This window comes from Macaca mulatta, chromosome 9, assembly GCF_049350105.2.
Source record: "Macaca mulatta isolate MMU2019108-1 chromosome 9, T2T-MMU8v2.0, whole genome shotgun sequence".
NCBI classification, from domain to species: Eukaryota; Metazoa; Chordata; class Mammalia; order Primates; family Cercopithecidae; genus Macaca; species Macaca mulatta.
The window spans coordinates 58532396-58552023 of NC_133414.1; the positions used below are offsets into that span (position 1 = coordinate 58532396).

Sequence of the window (19628 nt, forward strand, 5' to 3'; positions counted from 1 at the left end):
AAATATCAGACAATTCCCATAGAAAGACATTCCACAAAATACTTGATCAGTACTCTTCAAAACTGTCGAAGTAATCTAAAACAAGGAAAATCTGAGAAACTGTCATAGCCCAGGGGAGCCTAAGGAGATACAATAACAAAATGTAATATGCTACATCCTAAGACGAGATCCTAGAACAAAAAAAGTAAAAAGTTAAAAAGTAGGGAAATCTGAATAAAGTACGGACTTTAAAACTAAAATGTATTCACATTAGTTCACTAACTGTGATGAATGCAGCACACTATTTTAAGATGTTAATAATATGAGAAACTGGAAGCTCGGTTCAAGATGGCTAACTAGATGCAGCTAGTATATGCCTCTTCCACGAAAAGCTCCAAACCGGCAAGTAGATATTCACCCTTCAAATAGGTAATCTGAAACAGAACACTGGAATTCAACTGAAAAGTAACAGGAATCACTGATCACAAAGGAGAAGGAAGCAAGGCAGGTGCTCAGTCAGGATTGCTGAGAGATAGAAGAAGCTTCTAGATGCTGGGAAAGGGTAGACGAGAGACTCCCAGGGTTCCATATTCTCACCATGGACTTTTGCAATGCTAGCTGTGGGAGACCCCCTTGACCCTCACAGGTCTCCAGCCTAACAGAGTGAGTTACTTGGAGACTAACAGAGGCATTGCTCAAACTCACATGGAGTACACAGGCTTCCGAGCCCTGAGAAGCTGCTGCTATCAGCCAGCAAGTCAGGCTGGAAGAGGGAAGGCCAGGTACTTTTACACAGCCCAAAGGGCAAATGATGCCACCATCACTGCTGCTCCAGGCTGCTGTGGTACTGAGATGTAAGCAAATCACACTCCGTACAAACTGCCTACCTCCCCCACAGATGCCTACCTAGCTGCTCCCACTGAGAGGAGCCTACTCTTCCTGGTGGCAGACCCACAACACAGGATTGCTTGAGGCTAACAGTTTGAGACCAGCCTGGGCAACAAAGTGAGACCCCATCTTTGCAAAAAATTTTCAAATTAGCCAGGCAAGGTGGCATGTGCCTGTAGTTCCATTGATTCGGAAGGCTGAGGCAGGAGGATCACTTGAGCCCAGGTCAAGGGTACAGTGAGCTGTGATTGCATCACTGCACTTTAGCCTGGGTGAAAAAGTGAGACACAGTTTTTAAAAAAAAAAAATAAAAAGATCAAGCATAAACACTTCTGTGGCCACCTCAGCTTGCTCTTACCTGCAAGCACCACCTATTAGCCTGGAGGTCCAATTGTACAACCCAATACAAAATTTGCTGACATAAGCAAACAGCATAGGAATACGTGTATCAAAACCTCTGCCACCCTAGTTCTGCAGGAGACTATGAACCTGCTCATACACCCAATACATTGCTACTACAACTGGCATTTGAGAAAGTCAACCCACTAAGGCTATCTATAACCAAGGAAATATTTTGCCATCTGAAAGTACACAGAACAAAAGTCAGAAGACCCTACACGACACAAATTATAGTCATATCCTCAAGGGGGGGAATCCTGTCCAAATAAAAGTAATTTCAAAAATAAGAAAAAGATAGTTTATCCAGATGAGAAGAAACCAAATAATTCTGGACATATGAAAAAACTGTTACAACACCCACAAAGGATCACACTAACTCTAGTAATGGATCCTAACCAAAATGAGATCTTTGTAACAGCAGATAAATAATTCAAAATAATTGATTTTAAAGAAGTTCAATGATATCCAACAGAAAATTGAAATCCAACACAAAGAAATTTTTTAAAATTCAGGATTTTAATGAAAATTTAGCAAAGCAATAGATTTTTCTTTAAAAAGAAAAAACAGAACTCCTAAAAATGAAAAATTCATTGAGGAAATTATGAAATACAGTTGAAAGCTTTAAAAATAAACTGGACCAGGCAAAAGAAAGAAACTCAGAGAGTGCAGACAGGTCTCTCACATTAACAAAGTCAGAGCAAACTAAAGAAACAAGAATTTTTAAAAAATGAACAAAGCCCTCAAAAAGTATGGGATTAAATAAAACATGAAAATCTATGAGTGCTAGGTATTCCTGAGGGAAAAGAAAAAGTAAAAAGTTTGGAAAACCTATTTGAGGAAATAATTGAAGGAAAACTTTCCTAGTCTTCCTACAGATTTAGACAATCACCTACAAGAGATTAAGAGAACTCCAGGTAGATGCATTGCAAGATAGACTTCACCAAAATAATCATCAAACTATCTGAAGTCAATGTGAAGGGAAAAATCCTAAAAAAGCACCTAATCACCTATAAAGAGAGTCACATCAGACTTACAGTGGACTTCTCAGCAGAAACTTTGCAGGCCAGAAGAAACTGGGGTACTATTCTCAGACTTCTTAAAGAAAAAAGCAAATAGTCAACCACAAATTTTATATCCAACTAGAATAAACTTCATAAATAAAGCAGAAATAAATGTTTTCCCACACAAGCAAACACTAAGGGAATTTGTCATCATTAGACCAGATCTGCAAGAAACATTCAAGGGAGTTCTAAACATGGAAATGAAAGGTTAATACTTGCCATCATAAAACACACAAAAGTATAAAACTCATAGGTCTTAAAAAACAACTACATGCATAAGACTATAAAGCAACTAGATCAAATTATGACAGAAACAAATCTTCACCTATCAACTTTGAATGTAAATGGATTAAATGCACCATTTAAAAGATACAGATTGGGGCCAGGCACAGTGGCTCACATCTGTAATCCTAGCACCTTGGGAGACCAAGGGGGAAGGATAACTCGAGACCAGGAGCTTAAGACCAGCCTGAACAACACAGTGACAAATTTTTTTTTAATTAGCTGGGCATTGTGCCACACCTGTAGTAACAGCTGCATGGGAGACTGAGGCAGAAGGATCGCTTGACCCCACAAGTTTCCAACCTGGGCAACAGAGCAAGATCCTGTCTCTTAAGAAAAAAAAAAAAAGATATAGATCCACTAAATGGATTTTAAAACTATAATCCAATCATATGCTGCTTACCAAAAAAAAAAAAACCATCTAATTTGTAAAGATACTTATCAACTCAAGGCAAAGGGGTGAAAAAAGATATTCCACACAAAAAGAAACCAAAAGCAAGCAGGAGTAGCTATACTTACATCAGATAAAACAGACAATATAAATCAACAACAGTAACAGAAGACAAAAGAAGTAATTATATAATAATAAACAGATCAATTCAACAGGATAACAATCTTATATATATATATACCCAACACCAGAACACCCAGATTCATAAAGCAAATACTACTAGACCTAAGAAAAGAGCTAGAAAGCAATGCAATAATAGTGGGAGATATAGGATGTTTGTCCCCTCCAAATCTCATGTTGAAAGGTGATACCCTATGTTGGAGGTGGGTCCTAGTGGGAGGTGTTTGGGTCATGGGGGCAGATCCCTCATGAATGGCTTGGTGTCATCCCTGTAGTAATGAATGAGTTCTTGCTCTATTAGTTTACACAAAAGCTGGTTGTTTAAAAGAGTCTGGCGCTTCCTCCTTCTGTCATGCTCCTTCTAGTCAAGTGATATACTGGCTCCTCTCTGTCTTCCACCATGAGTAAAAGTATCCTGAGGCTTCACCAGAGCAGATGCTAGCACTGTGCTTCTTGTACAGTCTACAGAATGGTGAGCCAAATAAACATCTCATTTATAAATTACCCAGCCTTGGGCATTCCTTCATAGCACAAGACGGGACTTCAACACCCCACTGACAGCACTAGACAGAACACTGAGACAGAAGAAAAAAAAAAAAAAACCCACTGGATTTAATTTGGACTATAGAACAAATAGACCTAACAGATGTTTATACAACAAGCTACCCAACAATCACGGAATATTCATTCTTCTTATTAGCATGTGCAACATTCTCCAAGACAGACCTCATCTTAAGGAATGAAGCAAGTCTCAATAAATTTTTAAAAAACTGAAATCATTTCAAGTGGCTTCTCAGACTACAGTGAAAAAAACCTAAAGTCAATTCCAAGAAGGACTCTCAAATCTATACAAATACATGGAAATTAACCTGCTCCTGGATGGTTTTTGGGTCAGTGATGAAATTAAGATGGAAGTTTAAAAATTTTTTAAACAAATAAAAGTATAGACACAACATACCAAAACCTCTGGAATACAGCAAAAGCTGATAGTGCTGACCGTAAACAGATTCAAGAAAGAAAAGTTTATAGTGTTAAATGCCTAAATTAAAAAAACAGACCACAAGCTAACCTGACATAGCACCTCAAGGAACTAGAAAAACAAGAACAAACCAAACCAAAGCTAGCAGAAGAAAAGAAATTATGAAGAGCAGAACTAAGTGAAATTCAGTTCATAAAAACCCAAAAGACAAAGAAACAAAAAGTTGCTTCACTGAAAAGATAAACAAAATTGACAGACTACTAGCTACACTAACCAAGAAGACAATTCAAATAAGCACAATCAGAAATGAAAAAGACATTACAAATGATACCACAAAAATACAAAAGATTATCAGAGTCTACTATGAACATCTCTACACTCGCGAACTAGAAAACCTAGATGAAATGGGTAAATTCCTAAAGACACACATCCTCTCAAGAATGAACCGAGAAGAAAAGGAAAACCTGAAGAGACCAATAACCAGTAAGAAGACTTAACCAGTAATAAAAATTTTTTTAAAAATCTCCCAACAACAAAAATCCCCAGGAGCCGCTGAATTCACAGCCAAATTCTACCAGGAGCAGAAGAACAGGTACCAATCCTATTGACACTGTTCCCCCAAATTGAAGAAAATCCTCTCTAACTCATTCTATGAAGCCAGTATCACCATAACACCAAATCCAAGCAAGGACACACAAAAACAGAAACAGAATCAATCAATACCCCTAATGAAAACAGATGCAAAAACGCTCAAGAAAATACTAGCAAACCAAATCCAACAGCACATCAAAAAAGATAGTACACCACAATCAAGTGGGTTATATTCCAGGGATACAAGTATGGTTTAACACACAAAAATCAATAAATGTGATCTGCCACATAAACAGGATTAAAAACAAAAACCATACTATTATCTCGATAGACACAGAAAAAGCATTTGATAAAATTCAGCATCCTTTCATGATAAAAATCAACTCAACAACTTGGTGTAGTAAGAACATACCTCAAAATAATAAAACCCATATACAAGAATCCCACAGCCAACATCATACTGAATGGGGAAAGGTTGAAAGCATTCCCCTTGAGAAATGGAACAAGACAAGGATCTCCACTCCGGCCACTCTTATTCAACACAGTACTAAAAGTCCTATCGGGCCAGAGCAGTAAGGCAAGAGAAAGAAAGAAAGAAAAGACATCTAAATTGTAAAAGAGGAAGTTAAACTATCTCTGTTTGCTGATGGTATCATTTTATACCTGGAAAGCCCTAAGACTCCTCCAAAACACTCCTAAATTTGATTAATTCAGTAGAGTTTCAGGATACAAAATCGACCTACAAAAATCAGTAGTATTTCTTTTGTTTAGTTGAGGTTTGTTTGTATTTGAAACAGGGTCTCACTCTGCTACCCAGGCTGGAGTGCAGTGGCGCGGTCACAGCTCACTGCAGCCTCGACCTCCTGGGCTCGTGATCCTCCCACCTCAGCATCCCAAGTTACTGGGACTAGAGGCACGTGCCACCATACCCAGCTAATTTTTGTATTTTTTGTTGAGAGGAGGAATCAGTAGCATTTCTATACAACAATAATATAATCGAGCTGAGAACCAAATCAAGAACCAAACCAAGAAGTCAATCCCATTTACAATAGCTACCAAAAAATAATAAAATACCCAGGAATAGTCTCAACCAAGGATGTGAAAAATCTCTACAAGAAAAACTACAAAACATTGATAAAAGAAATCGCATATGACACAAACATGATCATGGGTTAGAAGAATCAGTATCATTAAAATGACCATACTACCCAAAGAAATTTGCAGATTCAATGCAATTCCTATAAAAATACTAACATCGTTGGATTAGAAAAAACAATCCTAAAATACATATGGAACCAGAAAAGAGCCTGAATGGCCAAAGCAATGGTAAGCAAAAAGAACAATACTTGAGGCATCACATTACTTGACTTTCAAATTGTACTATAAGGCTATAATAACCAAAACTATTATAAAAACAGACATGTAGATCAATGAAACAGATTACAGAACCCAAAATTAAAGACACATGCCTACAGTCAAATGGTCTCCATCAAAGTCAACAAAAACATACACTAGTGGAAGAACACCCTATTCTATATGTGGTACTTGGGAGAACTGGGTAACCATACACGGAAGAATAACACTGGACCCGTATCTCTCACCATAAACAAAAATCAACTCAAGATGGATTAAAAACCTGAAAGTATAAAGACCTGAAAGACCTGAAACTATAAAGATTCTAGAAGAAAACCTACGAAAAACTCTTCTGGACATTGGTCTAAGACAAAGAATTCATGCCTAGGACCTCAAAAAGAAAGCTACAAAAATGCAAACAGACAAATGGGACTTAATTAAAATAAAAAGCTTCTACACAGCAAATAAGTAATCAATAGAGAAAACAGACAATCTACAGAACAGGAGAAAATATGTGCAAACTATATATCTTACAAAAGGCTAATCTGTAGACTCTATAAGGAACTCAACTCAACAAGAAAAAAATAACCTTATTAAAAAATGGGCAAAGGGCATGAACACATATTTTGCAAAAGATGACATACAAATGGCCAAGAAACATTTAAAAAGTTGAACATCACTAATAACCAGGGAAATGCAAATAAAAGCAATGAAATACCATTTCACACCAGTCAGAATGGCTATCATTCAAGTGTCAAAAAAATCAATAACAGATGTTGGCAAGGATGCAGATAAAAGGGAATGTTCATAGACTGTTGTTGGGAGTGTAAACGAGTACAGCTTCTATGGAAAAAAAATATGGAGACATCTCAAAGAACTAATAGAAATACCACTTGATCCAGTGATCTCACTACTGGCGATCTATCCAAAGGGAAAGAAATCATTATATCAAAAAGATACCTGCACTCAAATATTTATTGCATGACTACTCGCAATAGCAAAAATATAAAATCAATCTAAGTGTCCATCAACGGATGACTGGATAAAGTAATCCACACCATGGAATACTACTCAGCTATATAAAAAAAAAAAAAAAGAATTCATGTTTTTTGCAGCAACATGGATAGAACTGGAGGTAACTATGAAATAACTCAGAAAGAGCAAGTCAAATAGCTCATATTCTCACTTACAGGTGGGAGCTGAAAAATGTGTACACAGTGGCATACAGAGTGAAATAATAACACTGGAGACTCAGAAAGGTGGGAGGATGGGAGTGGGTGAGGGACGAGAAATTACCTCATGGGTGTTTATGTACACTATTAAGGTGATATTTACCACTATGCAATGTATCTGTGTAACAACACTGCACTTGTACTAAATCTATAAATAACAACAATATGAGAAACTGGGTGTTGGGTATATGAAAATACTCCATCCTAGCTTAACAATTTTTCTATAAATCTAAAACTAGTCTAAAGTAAATTTTTACTTAAAAACGAAACTGGGCCAGGTGCAGTGGCTCACACTTGCAGTCCCAGCAATTTGGGAGGCCAAGATGGGAGGACTGCTTAAGCCCAGGAGTTTGAGACCAGCCTGTGCAATAGCAAGACCCGGAATCTACAAAATGAAAGAAAAACTTATCCAGGCCATATACATATAGCTGGTCTATAGTCCCAGCTACATGGGATGTTAAGGCAGGAGGATCATTAGAGACCAGGAGTTTGTGGCTGCGGTGTGCTGTGATCATGCCACTGCATGCTACCCTGGACAACAGAGCAAGATCTGTACTCAAAAATAAGCAAAAATGCCGGGCGCGGTGGCTCAAGCCTGTAATCCCAGCACTTTGGGAGGCCGAGACGGGCGGATCACGAGGTCAGGAGTTCGAGACCATCCTGGCTAACACAGTGAAACCCCGTCTCTACTAAAAAATACAAAAAAACTAGCCGGGCGAGGTGGCGGGCGCCTGTAGTCCCGGCTACTCGGGAGGCTGAGGCAGGAGAATGGCGTAAAAACCCGGGAGGCAGAGCTTGCAGTGAGCTGAGATCCGGCCACTGCACTCCAGCCTGGGCGACACAGCGAGACTCCGTCTCAAAAAAAAAAAAAAAAAAAAAAAAAAAAAAAAAGCAAAAAAATAATAACAAAAATGAAAATAAAACTGACTGAAGTTATCAAGTGAGGGACAAAAGCAAACTCAGAATAGTCACACATGCCAGCAATGACAGAAAAGAGCACTAAAACTGTCATTATAGCTGTTATTTCATATGCTAAAAAAGTTGAATAGAGACATGGAAGATATAAAAAAGATCCAAGCCAAATGTCTAGTGATAAAAACATGTCTGAGATGAAAAATACAAAAGATGGAATTACTGGCAGAGTAGATATGGAAAAAGAAAATATTAATGAAATTATATACAAAGTAATTGGAATATCCAAAATAAAATGCAGGAAAAAAAATAACCTTAAAAAATTAAAAGTGCAGCAGTGGACAACTTTAAGCCAGTCAATGTGTATAATGGAGTCCCCAAATAAAGAATGAGGGGACAGAAAAAGTATCTGAAGAATAGCCAAAAAGCTCCAAATTCTACGAAAACTGTAAACCCACTGATCCACAAACACAACTTCAGAATGCAAGCAACAAATAAAAAATATTTTTTAAATAAAGCTGAAAGAAGTCACTGTCAGCCAACTCACACTGTAAGAAATGCTAAAGTCCTTTAGACAAAAGAAAAATGATATATGGAAATATACCAGAAATGGTAATTACCTGAGTACATGAATCTACTATTATTTAAAAGAAAATTATTTAAAGTATTTCTTTAAAAATATATTCTAGGGTTTAAAATTTATTAAAAGACAATAATGAAAAGGCCAGAAGGAAAGAAATGAAAGTATACTATTGTAAGGTTCTCATACTGTATTTGAAATAATAGATCATCTCGCCAGGCGCAGTGGCTCACGCCTGTAATCCCAGCACTTTGGGAGGCCGAGGTAGGCGGATCACGAGGTCAGGAGATCAAGACCATCCTGGCTAACACGGTGAAACCCCGTCTCTACTAAAAATACAAAAAATTAGCCGGGCGTGGTGGCAGGTGCCTGTAGTCCCAGCTACTCGGGAGGCTGAGGCAAGAGAATGGCGTGAACCCAGGAGGTAGAGCTTGCAGTGAGCCGAGATCGTGCCACTGCACTCCAGCCTGGGGGACAGAGCAAGACTCCATCTCAAAAAAATAATAATAATAATAATAGATCATCTCCACAGTGACATGATCCCATATCACTGAAACTTAATTCATATTCATTCATTCATTCGTTCAGTCATTCATCAACTGTATTGACAACTGTATAAAAGTCATCAACCCTCTGTAGAAGATTACAGTTATGGGCTTCAGCAAAGGTATGTTAACAGATTAGACTAAGCAAACAAGTGGATTATTTGCATCTAAGTAAAATGCAAGGGTTCGCTCTTCTTACAGGATTCAGGAGTAATATCTCCCAAGCACAGGAGGATCAGAAATCATACCAAAAGATTTTGGGTTGAACCTGTGCCAGGAAAAGCTGCATAAATACAAATAGGCTCCACTGGACAAAAATTTACCTTTCAAATCAATCCTGATACCACATTTGAGACCCTAGAAACACAACCACTATTTTCATCCTGTGCCACTGCTGCTGAAGCTCTCATGAGGTCCTGTAAGTTCCTGGTTCAACTGCTCTTCCACTTCTGCCACCTCATCTGGGCTCCACGACACCCTGAATTGTCAGGCTGCCACTGGGTGTTCAAAATATCCCCACACTAAGGTGAGACAGAATAGTTTCTCTTTCTTCCCAATACCAATCAAAATCCCCATTCTACAAATAATTGATTAATGCTATTTATTTAGACCTTAAAAATCCCATCAAATAGATACATTCAATAAGGCTTTATTAAATATCCACCTACAGTAAACCTGCAGTGAGGGTGTATATCAGAAAGAATCTCCCTTCCTGGCCTCACCATTGGACATTTTCCTTTTTCTATTCCAAACAAGTTTGCATAGCTTCCTCTTACACACACTGCTATGGACTAAATGTTTATGTTTCCCACAAAATTTTTATGCTGGAACTCTAATCCGTAATGTAATGGTATTTGGAGGTGGGGCCTGGAGGAGACAATTAGGTCCTAGGGGTGGAACCCTCTCCATGGGATCAGTTCTCCTGTATGAACAGCCACATGACAGCTTGCTTCCTTCCTCTCTCCATGCCATGTGAGGACACAGCAAGAAGGCAGCTGTTTATAAGTCAGGAAGTAAGACCTCACCAGAATCCAACCATGCTGGCACCCTAATCTCAGACTTCAGCCTCCAGAACTCTGAGAAATAAATGCTTGTTATTTAAACCACCCAGGCTATGGCATTTTGTTACAGCCACTAGGGCAGACTAAGACACACATTAAGAAATTCCAGCCATCTGGTGTCCAAATTTCACACTACAATGAATAGGGAACTAGCAGCATCATGTTCTGAGAATCCAAAGAACTTAGTCACAGTGATTAATCAAAAATAATCAGGCAGATTTAACCGATGAAGGTAAGTCATTTATAACCATTTATAAGCATAATAGTTTACACTAAAATTTGAAAACCTAGAAATCTACAAAAAGACAATTCCTTCTGAGTACAACTATTTGTGTGCTTATCAGTATATTAACAGAGAAAACCTGACCTTTAGAGTTTAAGCATTGTTCTAGGTCATCTTTAATAAAAATTTAATAAAAGTAATGAAACCAAAAAAGATATTCTCCCAGTACCTGTTCTTCCCTCTCCTTTTCTTTGGTCTTACTTCTGTAGACTCTAGCAGAGGTGGCATCCTGGGATGGAACGGCAGAGATCTGATGCAGTGGCATGCTCATCCCAACCTTCTATCTGGTCGTTGTCTTCACAGAAGAGAGTCTCCACTGGTAGAGTCATTTTGGGCCATGGATTTCAAGCTGAGAGAAAATGAAGAGAGAATAAACATAACTCAGCTACAACACTTTAAATTTCCAAGAGTGAGCTTACCATTTTATATTTATATTCATATGTATATTTAAATAAGTTATGGTGACATAAATGTTTGGTCTTCAAAAACAATAGAAGATGAATGTCTAAGGGGAAAATTCTAACATTTCTCATAATAAGATGGCACCATCTGAAAGAGGCAGGTGGATCATGTACACATATAATCAGAGATTAATCTTCCATTGGCTACTTAGGTTTAAAACAAAACAGTGACATCATTTATTTTAAGAATATTTTTGAAGTTAAACTTTTTTTATCACGACCAAGCATTTGTCCTGAAATAAGCAGTGATCTTTCCTTAAAACCACTGCCTGTGAGTCCACATAATGGTGAGATCAGAGGTTAGGAAGTCCAAATTAAATTCAAGATATCTATGATCCATACTTAACCTTCCAAAAGTATAGACTTTACATGAGCTGTTGGCAAACATTTCCTATAAAGCGCAAGATACATATTTTAGGCACTGTGGTCCAAGTCTGTTCCAGCTAATTAACTCTGCCACTGTGGCATGAAAGCACCCATAGAGAGTGTGTAAATGGGCCAAGTGCAGTGGCTCATGCCTGTAATCCCAGCACTTTGGGCGACCGAGGCAGGCGAATCACAAGGTCAGGAGATCAAGACCATCCTGGCTACCACGGTGAAACCCCGTCTCTACTAAAAATACAAAAAATTAGCCTAGCATGGTGGCAGGCGCCTGTAGTCCCAGCTACTCAGGAGGCTGAGGCAGGAGAATGGCACAAACCCAGGAGGCAGAGCTTGCAGTGAGCCGAGATCGCACCACTGTACTTCAGCCTGGGCAACAGAGCAAGACTCCGTCTCAAAAAAAAAAAAAAGAGAGAGAGAGAGAGAGTAAATGAATGAGAGTAGTTATGTACCAATAAAACTTTATTTACAAAAATAGGCAGCAGGCTAGATTTGGCCCACAAGACTGTAGTTTGCCAAATACTGCTGTAAAGGGTTTCCTAGAGAATATGAAGGGTCACCATGACATTCCTGAGAACCATGAGAAAGGCTGCCTTTAGGTAAAATAACAGTGTATGCATAAGATGTCTTCAGTGATTCCAGGTACCTCTGCCCTTTTTCTGGTTTTCTCTTATGCATCCCCCAAAATGTCTAATAATTGACTTGTGTGTTGTTCTCTCTCCCCACTTACCAACTGAGATCTATCCAACTCTGTATACAAAACCAGTTAAATGTAAATTATCCAGACGATTTAATGTAGTAAAATGTTTCATTTTGTTCAAATTTTAACAGAAAATGGAAGCCTTCAACCAAAAGAATGAATCTTGAATTTGGAGATTTTCATTTATTAACCATGTGGTGGGATAGGGGGTGGGGACAAGTGAGGCAGTAGGAAAATGCAGGGTAAACAACAGGGCCTGACAACCTCAAGGTCACATTTGATAAGCAGTCACTTACTCTACCTCTCCCAAAACTCTACTCTGGATCAAACGCAGGCGTTTGTAAGACTGGTGCCAACTCTTGGTAGTGTCCCTAAGCAAGCAGAGGAGCACCAAGACTCACAAAATGGCTTCCTTCACAAAACTCTAGAATCAATGAACAACAAAAAGGAACAAAAACTGGGAGGGATCAACACATAGAAGAAAATTAGCTAAAACAATAATCTGTTTATAAAGTCTAGTTTTACAGTAAGCAGGTGAGTGATCATTGATAATAACAACAAAAAAAGGAAAATAGAATAGGTGATGTTAGTGTCCAGATATCACACACCATCTACTCTATTTCAAGCCTTTGATGAGGAAGATGGAGCACTACTGTGCCCAAGAAACAGTCTGAATGTTTGTATTCAAGCACATCACACAAGACAAGAGGCACTTACTGCGGAGCTGCCTTGTACTCCCTGAGAGATCACAATAGGCAGTGGTAAGCAGTTTTTTCATCACTAATGCACTAAAGTCCTCTGTTACAGATGACAAACTCCATGGGGCCTCTTGGAATACTTAGTCAAACTGACCATACCCAGAGCCCTATACCTATCATGCCAGTAGCTACCTGTGGTGCTTCTCATATAATCATCATTATTACATCATTGGTACATGCCCATGACAAGCCTGAGAAGGGCTATTTATGGCACGGAAACACAGATGCGAGAGGGTCTCAAAATTTTTGCAGTTTTGAAGGACATCCCTCCTCACTACCACTAAAGTTAGTCTTCTGATATGTACCACCACCACAAGGCAACAGACTTACAATCTCTCTCCTATGCCAGATGTATTTAGGATAAAAATGAGTTTACAAACAAACCATAAAGCAGGCCATACCATTTTTTATGTGAAGATTCACATGAAGAGTATAATCATATATTACTCACATTATTTTCTTTGCATAATTTCCAGACATCTTTTATATCAACTAAATTAATCTTTACATAAGAGTAACAGTTAAACCTCAGCACTATGCCTGACAATCCAGGCATGAGGGCTTCAATTTGACTAATGCTAACTTGCAAAATACAGCACACCTAATATGAACATCCACATCTAGAAGAGATACTGCCAAAGCTGGTTGTTGAGGAAACTAGAAATGGATCCCCATGTTCATGGATCAAAATACTTAATATTGTTAAAATGGCAATTCTTCCCAAGTTGATACAGAGAGTCAAAGCAATCTCTATCAAAAACTGAGCTGACTTCTTTACAGAAATTTGGCAAGCTGATTTGAAAATTTATATAAAATTCAAGGGACTCAGATCTGCCAAAACAATCTCGAAAAAGAAGAACAAAGTTGGAGAGCTCACATTTCCAGACTGCAAAACTTACGACAAAGGAACAGTAATCAAGACTCTGTGGTACTGGAATAAGAATAGATATATCAATGGGATAGAATTTAGAGTTCAGAAATAAACCCACGTATCTATAGTCAGCTGATTTTCAAGAAGGGTGCCAAGATCACTCCTTAGGGAAAGAGTACTGTTTTCAACAAATGGTGCTGGGACAACTAGATAGCCACATGCAAAAGAAATTTGGATCTCTTCCTTACACAAAGAAAAAAATAGACAAACTACACATCATCAAAATAAAAACTTTTGTGCTTCAAAAGACACCACTGAGAAAGGGAAAAAACAGCCAGTCATAGTGGTTCACACCTATAATCCCAGAACTTTGGGAGGCCAAGGCAAGAGAATATCTTGAGGCCAGGAACTCAAGAATGGCCTGGGCAATACAGCAAGACTCAACCTCTATTTAAAAAAAAAAAAAAAAGTGTAAAAGACAAATGACAGAATAGAAGAAAAAGTTTACAAATCATATATGTAATAAGGGACTTGTATCTAGAATACATAAAGAACTCTCTTACGACTCAATAACATAAGGGCAAAGCCAGGTGCAAGTAGTTCACGTCTATAATCTCAGCATTTTGGGAGGCTGAGGTAGGAGGACTGCTTCAGGCCAGGAGTTCAAAACCAGTGTATGAAACATACCGAGGCCCCATCTCCACCAAAATAATAATAATAATAATAATAATAAAGACAAATAACCCAATGAAAAATGGGTTAATCAACATCATTAGCCATCATGGAAATACAAATCAAAACTATCAGATATTACTTTAATTATGTTCATAATTAAAGACAAACAGTTAAGTGTTGGCAAGGATGTTGTGAAACTGAAACCCTCATATACTGCTAGTGGGGATCTATGTAGCAGTTTTGAAAAATAGTCTGGCTCTTTCTCAAAATGTTAAATATCATATGACCCAACAACTTCACTCCTAGGGTATACACATCCAAGAGAAATGCAAACATTTCCTCACACGAAAACTTGTCCATGAATGTATCACATTATTCATAATAGCCAAAAGGTGGAAACAACCTAAATGTCCATCATATGATGAATGGATAAATCAAATAAGCTATACCCATTCAACAGAATCATATTCAGCAATAAAAAGAAATAAAGTACTGACACATGCCACAATATGGATGAACCTTTAAAAAATTATGCTAAGTAGGCCTCCTAAGTAGGAGATGGCTACTGTTGCCCTATCTCACTCACCCTTCCAGTTTTGAGAAGGCAATAGAAAGAGTACAAAGTCAGCAATCAGAAGGCAATAGAAAGAGTACAAAGTCAGCAATCACAAACCTAAGTTCAAATCCTGGCTCTAATTGTGGATGTTGGGCAAACTGATGCATTTCTAAGCTGTTTGGTCTCCTCATCTGTAAAAGAGAAGGGTAATCATGTCCACTCAGTTCACAGGGTTTCTGTGAAGATCAAATAAGACTGTGTCCAGGCTGGGTGCGATGGCTCACGCCTGTAATCCCAGCACTTGGGAGGCCAAGGCGGGTGGATCACCTGTGGTCAGGAGTTCTTGACCTAGCCAACATGGCAAAACCCCATCTCTACTAAAAATATAAAAATTAGCCAGGTGTGGTAGCGGGTGCCTATAATCCTAGCTGCTTGGGAGACTGAGGCAGAAGAATTGCTTAACTCGGGAGGCAGAGGTTGCAGTGAGTCGAGATCATACCATTGCAATCCAGCCTGGGTGACAAGAGTGAAACATAGGTGCTCTTAACATCAGCACATCTGCCGGCAGGCTTTTCCAGGCATTTGCAGTGATTTCTCTCACTGCATTACAAAAACCTGCAGGTTTGCTTTGTTTTTCCAGAACTATTTTCTGACCCCCTATGCCTCAGTCAAACACAGATTTATACAACTGGGACCGTGAATCCTTTCTAACATTTATGTGTAATACATAAGCAGCTTGACTCTGAGAGGAAGCAAGGTTGACATCCCCTTCCTAAAAGGAGAGTGGTAGGAAAGGCCAATGCTGAAGACAACCAGTATGGCTTCACAGTCAAACTGTTCTATGCTCTTTCCAGAGATCAACATAAATGAAGATTCTGCCCATTCCAACAACAATGCTTTGGACAAATAATGTGGGGAGCTAGGAGAAGACAAATGCCAGCTGCAGCATCTCAGAGGAACGGCCACCCCAGGAAGAGTTCACATGCCTCCCTGTACCCTTGTTTGCAGGGTGCCAGACTCTCCAGCAGCACCCTGTTCCTCTCTGCTGTAAATTGTATCTTAACATCCTGACTGGCATTGTTAGAATCAACAACTTGAAGCTAAGCCTGTTTTTATAGGGAGTAAATTTCATCTAAAAAATGAGAAGTCCATGCACAGCAGCTAGCAGAAACAGAAAGAGAAAAAGCAGTAAAAGGAGTGAGGAGATCAATTCTAGGTATCAGCGCTGAATGATCAAAGCCAGACTTAAGGCAGTGGATATGGAGGGAGAAGTGAGGTCATTTGAAAAGCAGGACTAACATAACCTAGTGAGGGATCTAAACTGTCCCATGGTTTCTGGCTGTATACTCCAGAAACCATGTGACAGAGATGCACAGAAAAGCAGCAGGGGAAGGAGGTAAGCTCAACGTGGACAGACTGAGCTTCACATGCCTTTAAGAAACCAAAGACATAGGCCAGGCGGTGGCTCACGCATGTAATCCCAACACTTTGGGAAGCCAAGGCGGGCAGATCACAAGGTCAGGAGTTTGAGACCAGCCTGGCCAATGTGGTGAAACCCAGTCACTACTAAAAATACAAAAATTAGCTGGGCGTGGTAGTGGCGGCCTGTAATCCCAGCTACTCCAGAGGCTGAGGCAGAAGAATCACTTGCACCCGGGAGGCAGAGGTTGCAGTAAGCGGAGAATGCACCATTGCACTCCAGCCTGGGCAACAAGAACAAGACTCCATCTCAAAAAAAAAAAAAAAAAAAAAGAAAGAAACCAAAGACATGTTCACAAATGCATATTGGGAGTCACCAGTATATCAAGACACATGAACATACATGGAGAGAATCAGTCATTTATGTCATTTATGACATTATGTAGAACCTGTAGAATCAGTCATTTATGTCATTACGTACTACAAATAAATGCTAAAATACAATATCAATACCTAACATAAGAAAACCTGTATCTTGGGGCAGGCATGGTAGCTCAACAGCAAAGATGGAGTGACACGTACAATCATGGATACCTAAAAAGAACTAACGATATGAATAATAAAAATTATGCAAGTGAAAATATAAAGCAATTACTAACAACAACAAAAACTATAGAAGAAAGAAAATGTAATAATTTGGCTTTAAAATGAACAGTACAAATTTCAACATGGACAATAGTGTAAACATTACGATGATATAAGCAACGCTGGGATAACCAAATTGGGAGGATGGGAAGAGGGAAGGTTGGGTAAAAAAGGAAGTCAACAGATAATAGCTAATGTTTGTAAGTCAAGAAACAGTATGAACATATTATTTGAAAACATGGGAGCAACTCTCAGAAGACACATGCGGCTGCCTATGGGGAAGATTCTGCCCATTCCAACAATGCTTTAGACTGTGGAGGACCAGAGCAAAGGACTACTGTTTTTCATTCTAGGACACTGGGTACACCAAGTTCCTAATCACAGTTCTAAAATTCAGAAAACTATCAAAAATTAAAAATTTTTAAAAACCACTCTACCCTTTCTTATTTAACACTAAAACTTAATTGAACTCCTAGGCCAGGCGCGGTGGCTCATGCCCGTAATCCCAGCACTTTGGGAGGCCAAGGCGGGCGGATCACAAAGTCAGGAGATGGAGATTATCCTGGCTAACATGGTGAAACCCTGTCTCTACTAAAAACACAAAAAATTAGCCGGGCATGGTGATGGGCACCTGTAGTCCCAGCTACTTGGGAGGCTGAGGCAGGAGAATGGTGTGAACCCAGGAGGCAAAGCTTGCAGTGAGCCAAGACCGCCCCACTGCACTCCAGCCTGGGCAACAGAGTGAGACTCCGTCTCAACAACAACAACAACAAAAAACTTGATTGAAATCCTTGGGGCCAAAACCTGACCTGAACTGACAGGAAGCTACTCAAAACTATACTTATGCTACTTAGTGTAAATATTACATATACTTCAATGCAGAAATAGCGCATTTGAGTAAGACATCTTACTCCAAGCCTCGATAGGAGTATCTGATAATTTACAGTATATGTAGCAGATTACTTGTCTAAAAACCTGAGAATTTCTAAATTCCAAAATATTTCTAATCCTAGAGTTTTGAATAAGAGAGTTTGGGCTTACAATTCATTTTTCAAAATGAAATGTATTATTTTTATTACATGTATTTTAGTACACATATTACTTTTATTTTTTAGATTTTGAAGATATTTTGAAGAACTCAGTGGAGAGAAAGTATAAAAAGAATAACAGGTATGAGACTCATGTGACCTTAAATGGATCAACACCTAATGCCACACACTTTCCAAAAGTGGCATTATTCCTGGATCATTATTTAGATAATAAAGAGATTACCTTGTCTCATTAAAAATTTGAAAAAGAAAGCAAGAAAACTTCACTTGACTCCTCATTCATATCCCGCTACTGTCCCATCTATACTACTTTTCTAGGAAAAGGTGTCTACACTCACATTCAACATTTCCTCACTTTCTATACACATTTCAACTAACTACAATCTGTCTTCTGTACAGTAAGGTCTACAATGCTCTCCATATTAAGCCTAAAAATTGTTTTGCAGCCCTCATGTTATTTGACTTGATACTTTTACTCTCTTCCTAGTCTTAAAATACTCTTTTGACTTAAATGACCTAACACCGTCCTAGTGTTCCTCCTGCTCCATCTCCACCTCTGCAGATCTATCTCCTATAGTATGACATTGTATGCAGAGATTCCTCAAAGTTTCATTTAACCCTCTCTGATTCTCATTCTGTGCTCCCTTTTCCTGGGTGATTTAATCCATAACTTTGGCTTGAATGCCCACCTTTGCAGATGTTATTTAAAAAGAAAATATTGATAAATCAGACTTTATTGAATTCAAAACTTTTGCACTTTAAAAGATACCATTAATAAAACAAAAGATAAGCCAACGACTGGGGAAAAAATACTTGACAATCATATATCTGATAAAAGACTTGTATCTAGAATAAAGAACTCCTACATAAGACAAACAACATAATCTTAAAATAAACAAAATATATTAACAGACGTTTCATCAAAGATGATATATGACAGCCAGGCTCTCATATATATGTGCCTGTAGTCCTAGTCATTCGGGAGGCTGAGGCAAGAGGGTGGTTTGAGCCCATGAGTTCGAGGCTACAGTGAGCAATATACTCCATTCTGGGCAACAGCGTGAGACCCTGTCTCAAAAAAATAAAATAAAATAATGAAGACATATGAATAGCTAATAAACTCACGAAAAGATGCTGCAAATTAAAACCACAATAATATACCACTATACCCCCCCAGAATGGCTACTACCAAAAACACTAGAATGGCTCCAATCAAAAAGACAGTCAATACTAATTGTTTGATATAGAAAAATTAGATCTCTCACGTATTTCTGGTGAGAATATAAAGTGGTATAGATACTCGGAAAACAGTCTGGCAGTTTCTTGAAAAGTTAAACATAAACTTATCATATGACCCAGGAACTGCAGTCCTTGGAATTCATCCAAGAGATATGAAA

At 38.6% G+C, this 19628-nt stretch overlaps 1 protein-coding gene across 28 annotated transcripts in view; it reads right to left on the reverse strand.

Moving 5' to 3' along the window:
- MARCHF8 (membrane associated ring-CH-type finger 8) overlaps nucleotides 1-19628 on the reverse strand; it is a 143528-nt gene that overhangs the window by 76077 nt on the left and 47823 nt on the right. For all 28 annotated transcript variants that reach the window (XM_015146928.2, XM_015146923.2, XM_077946339.1 and 25 more), the window contains one exon: nucleotides 10886-11065. In XM_015146928.2, the coding sequence (XP_015002414.2) occupies nucleotides 10886-10987 (102 nt within the window). In that variant the 5' untranslated portion in view covers nucleotides 10988-11065. The remainder of the gene's footprint in view (nucleotides 1-10885; nucleotides 11066-19628) is intronic.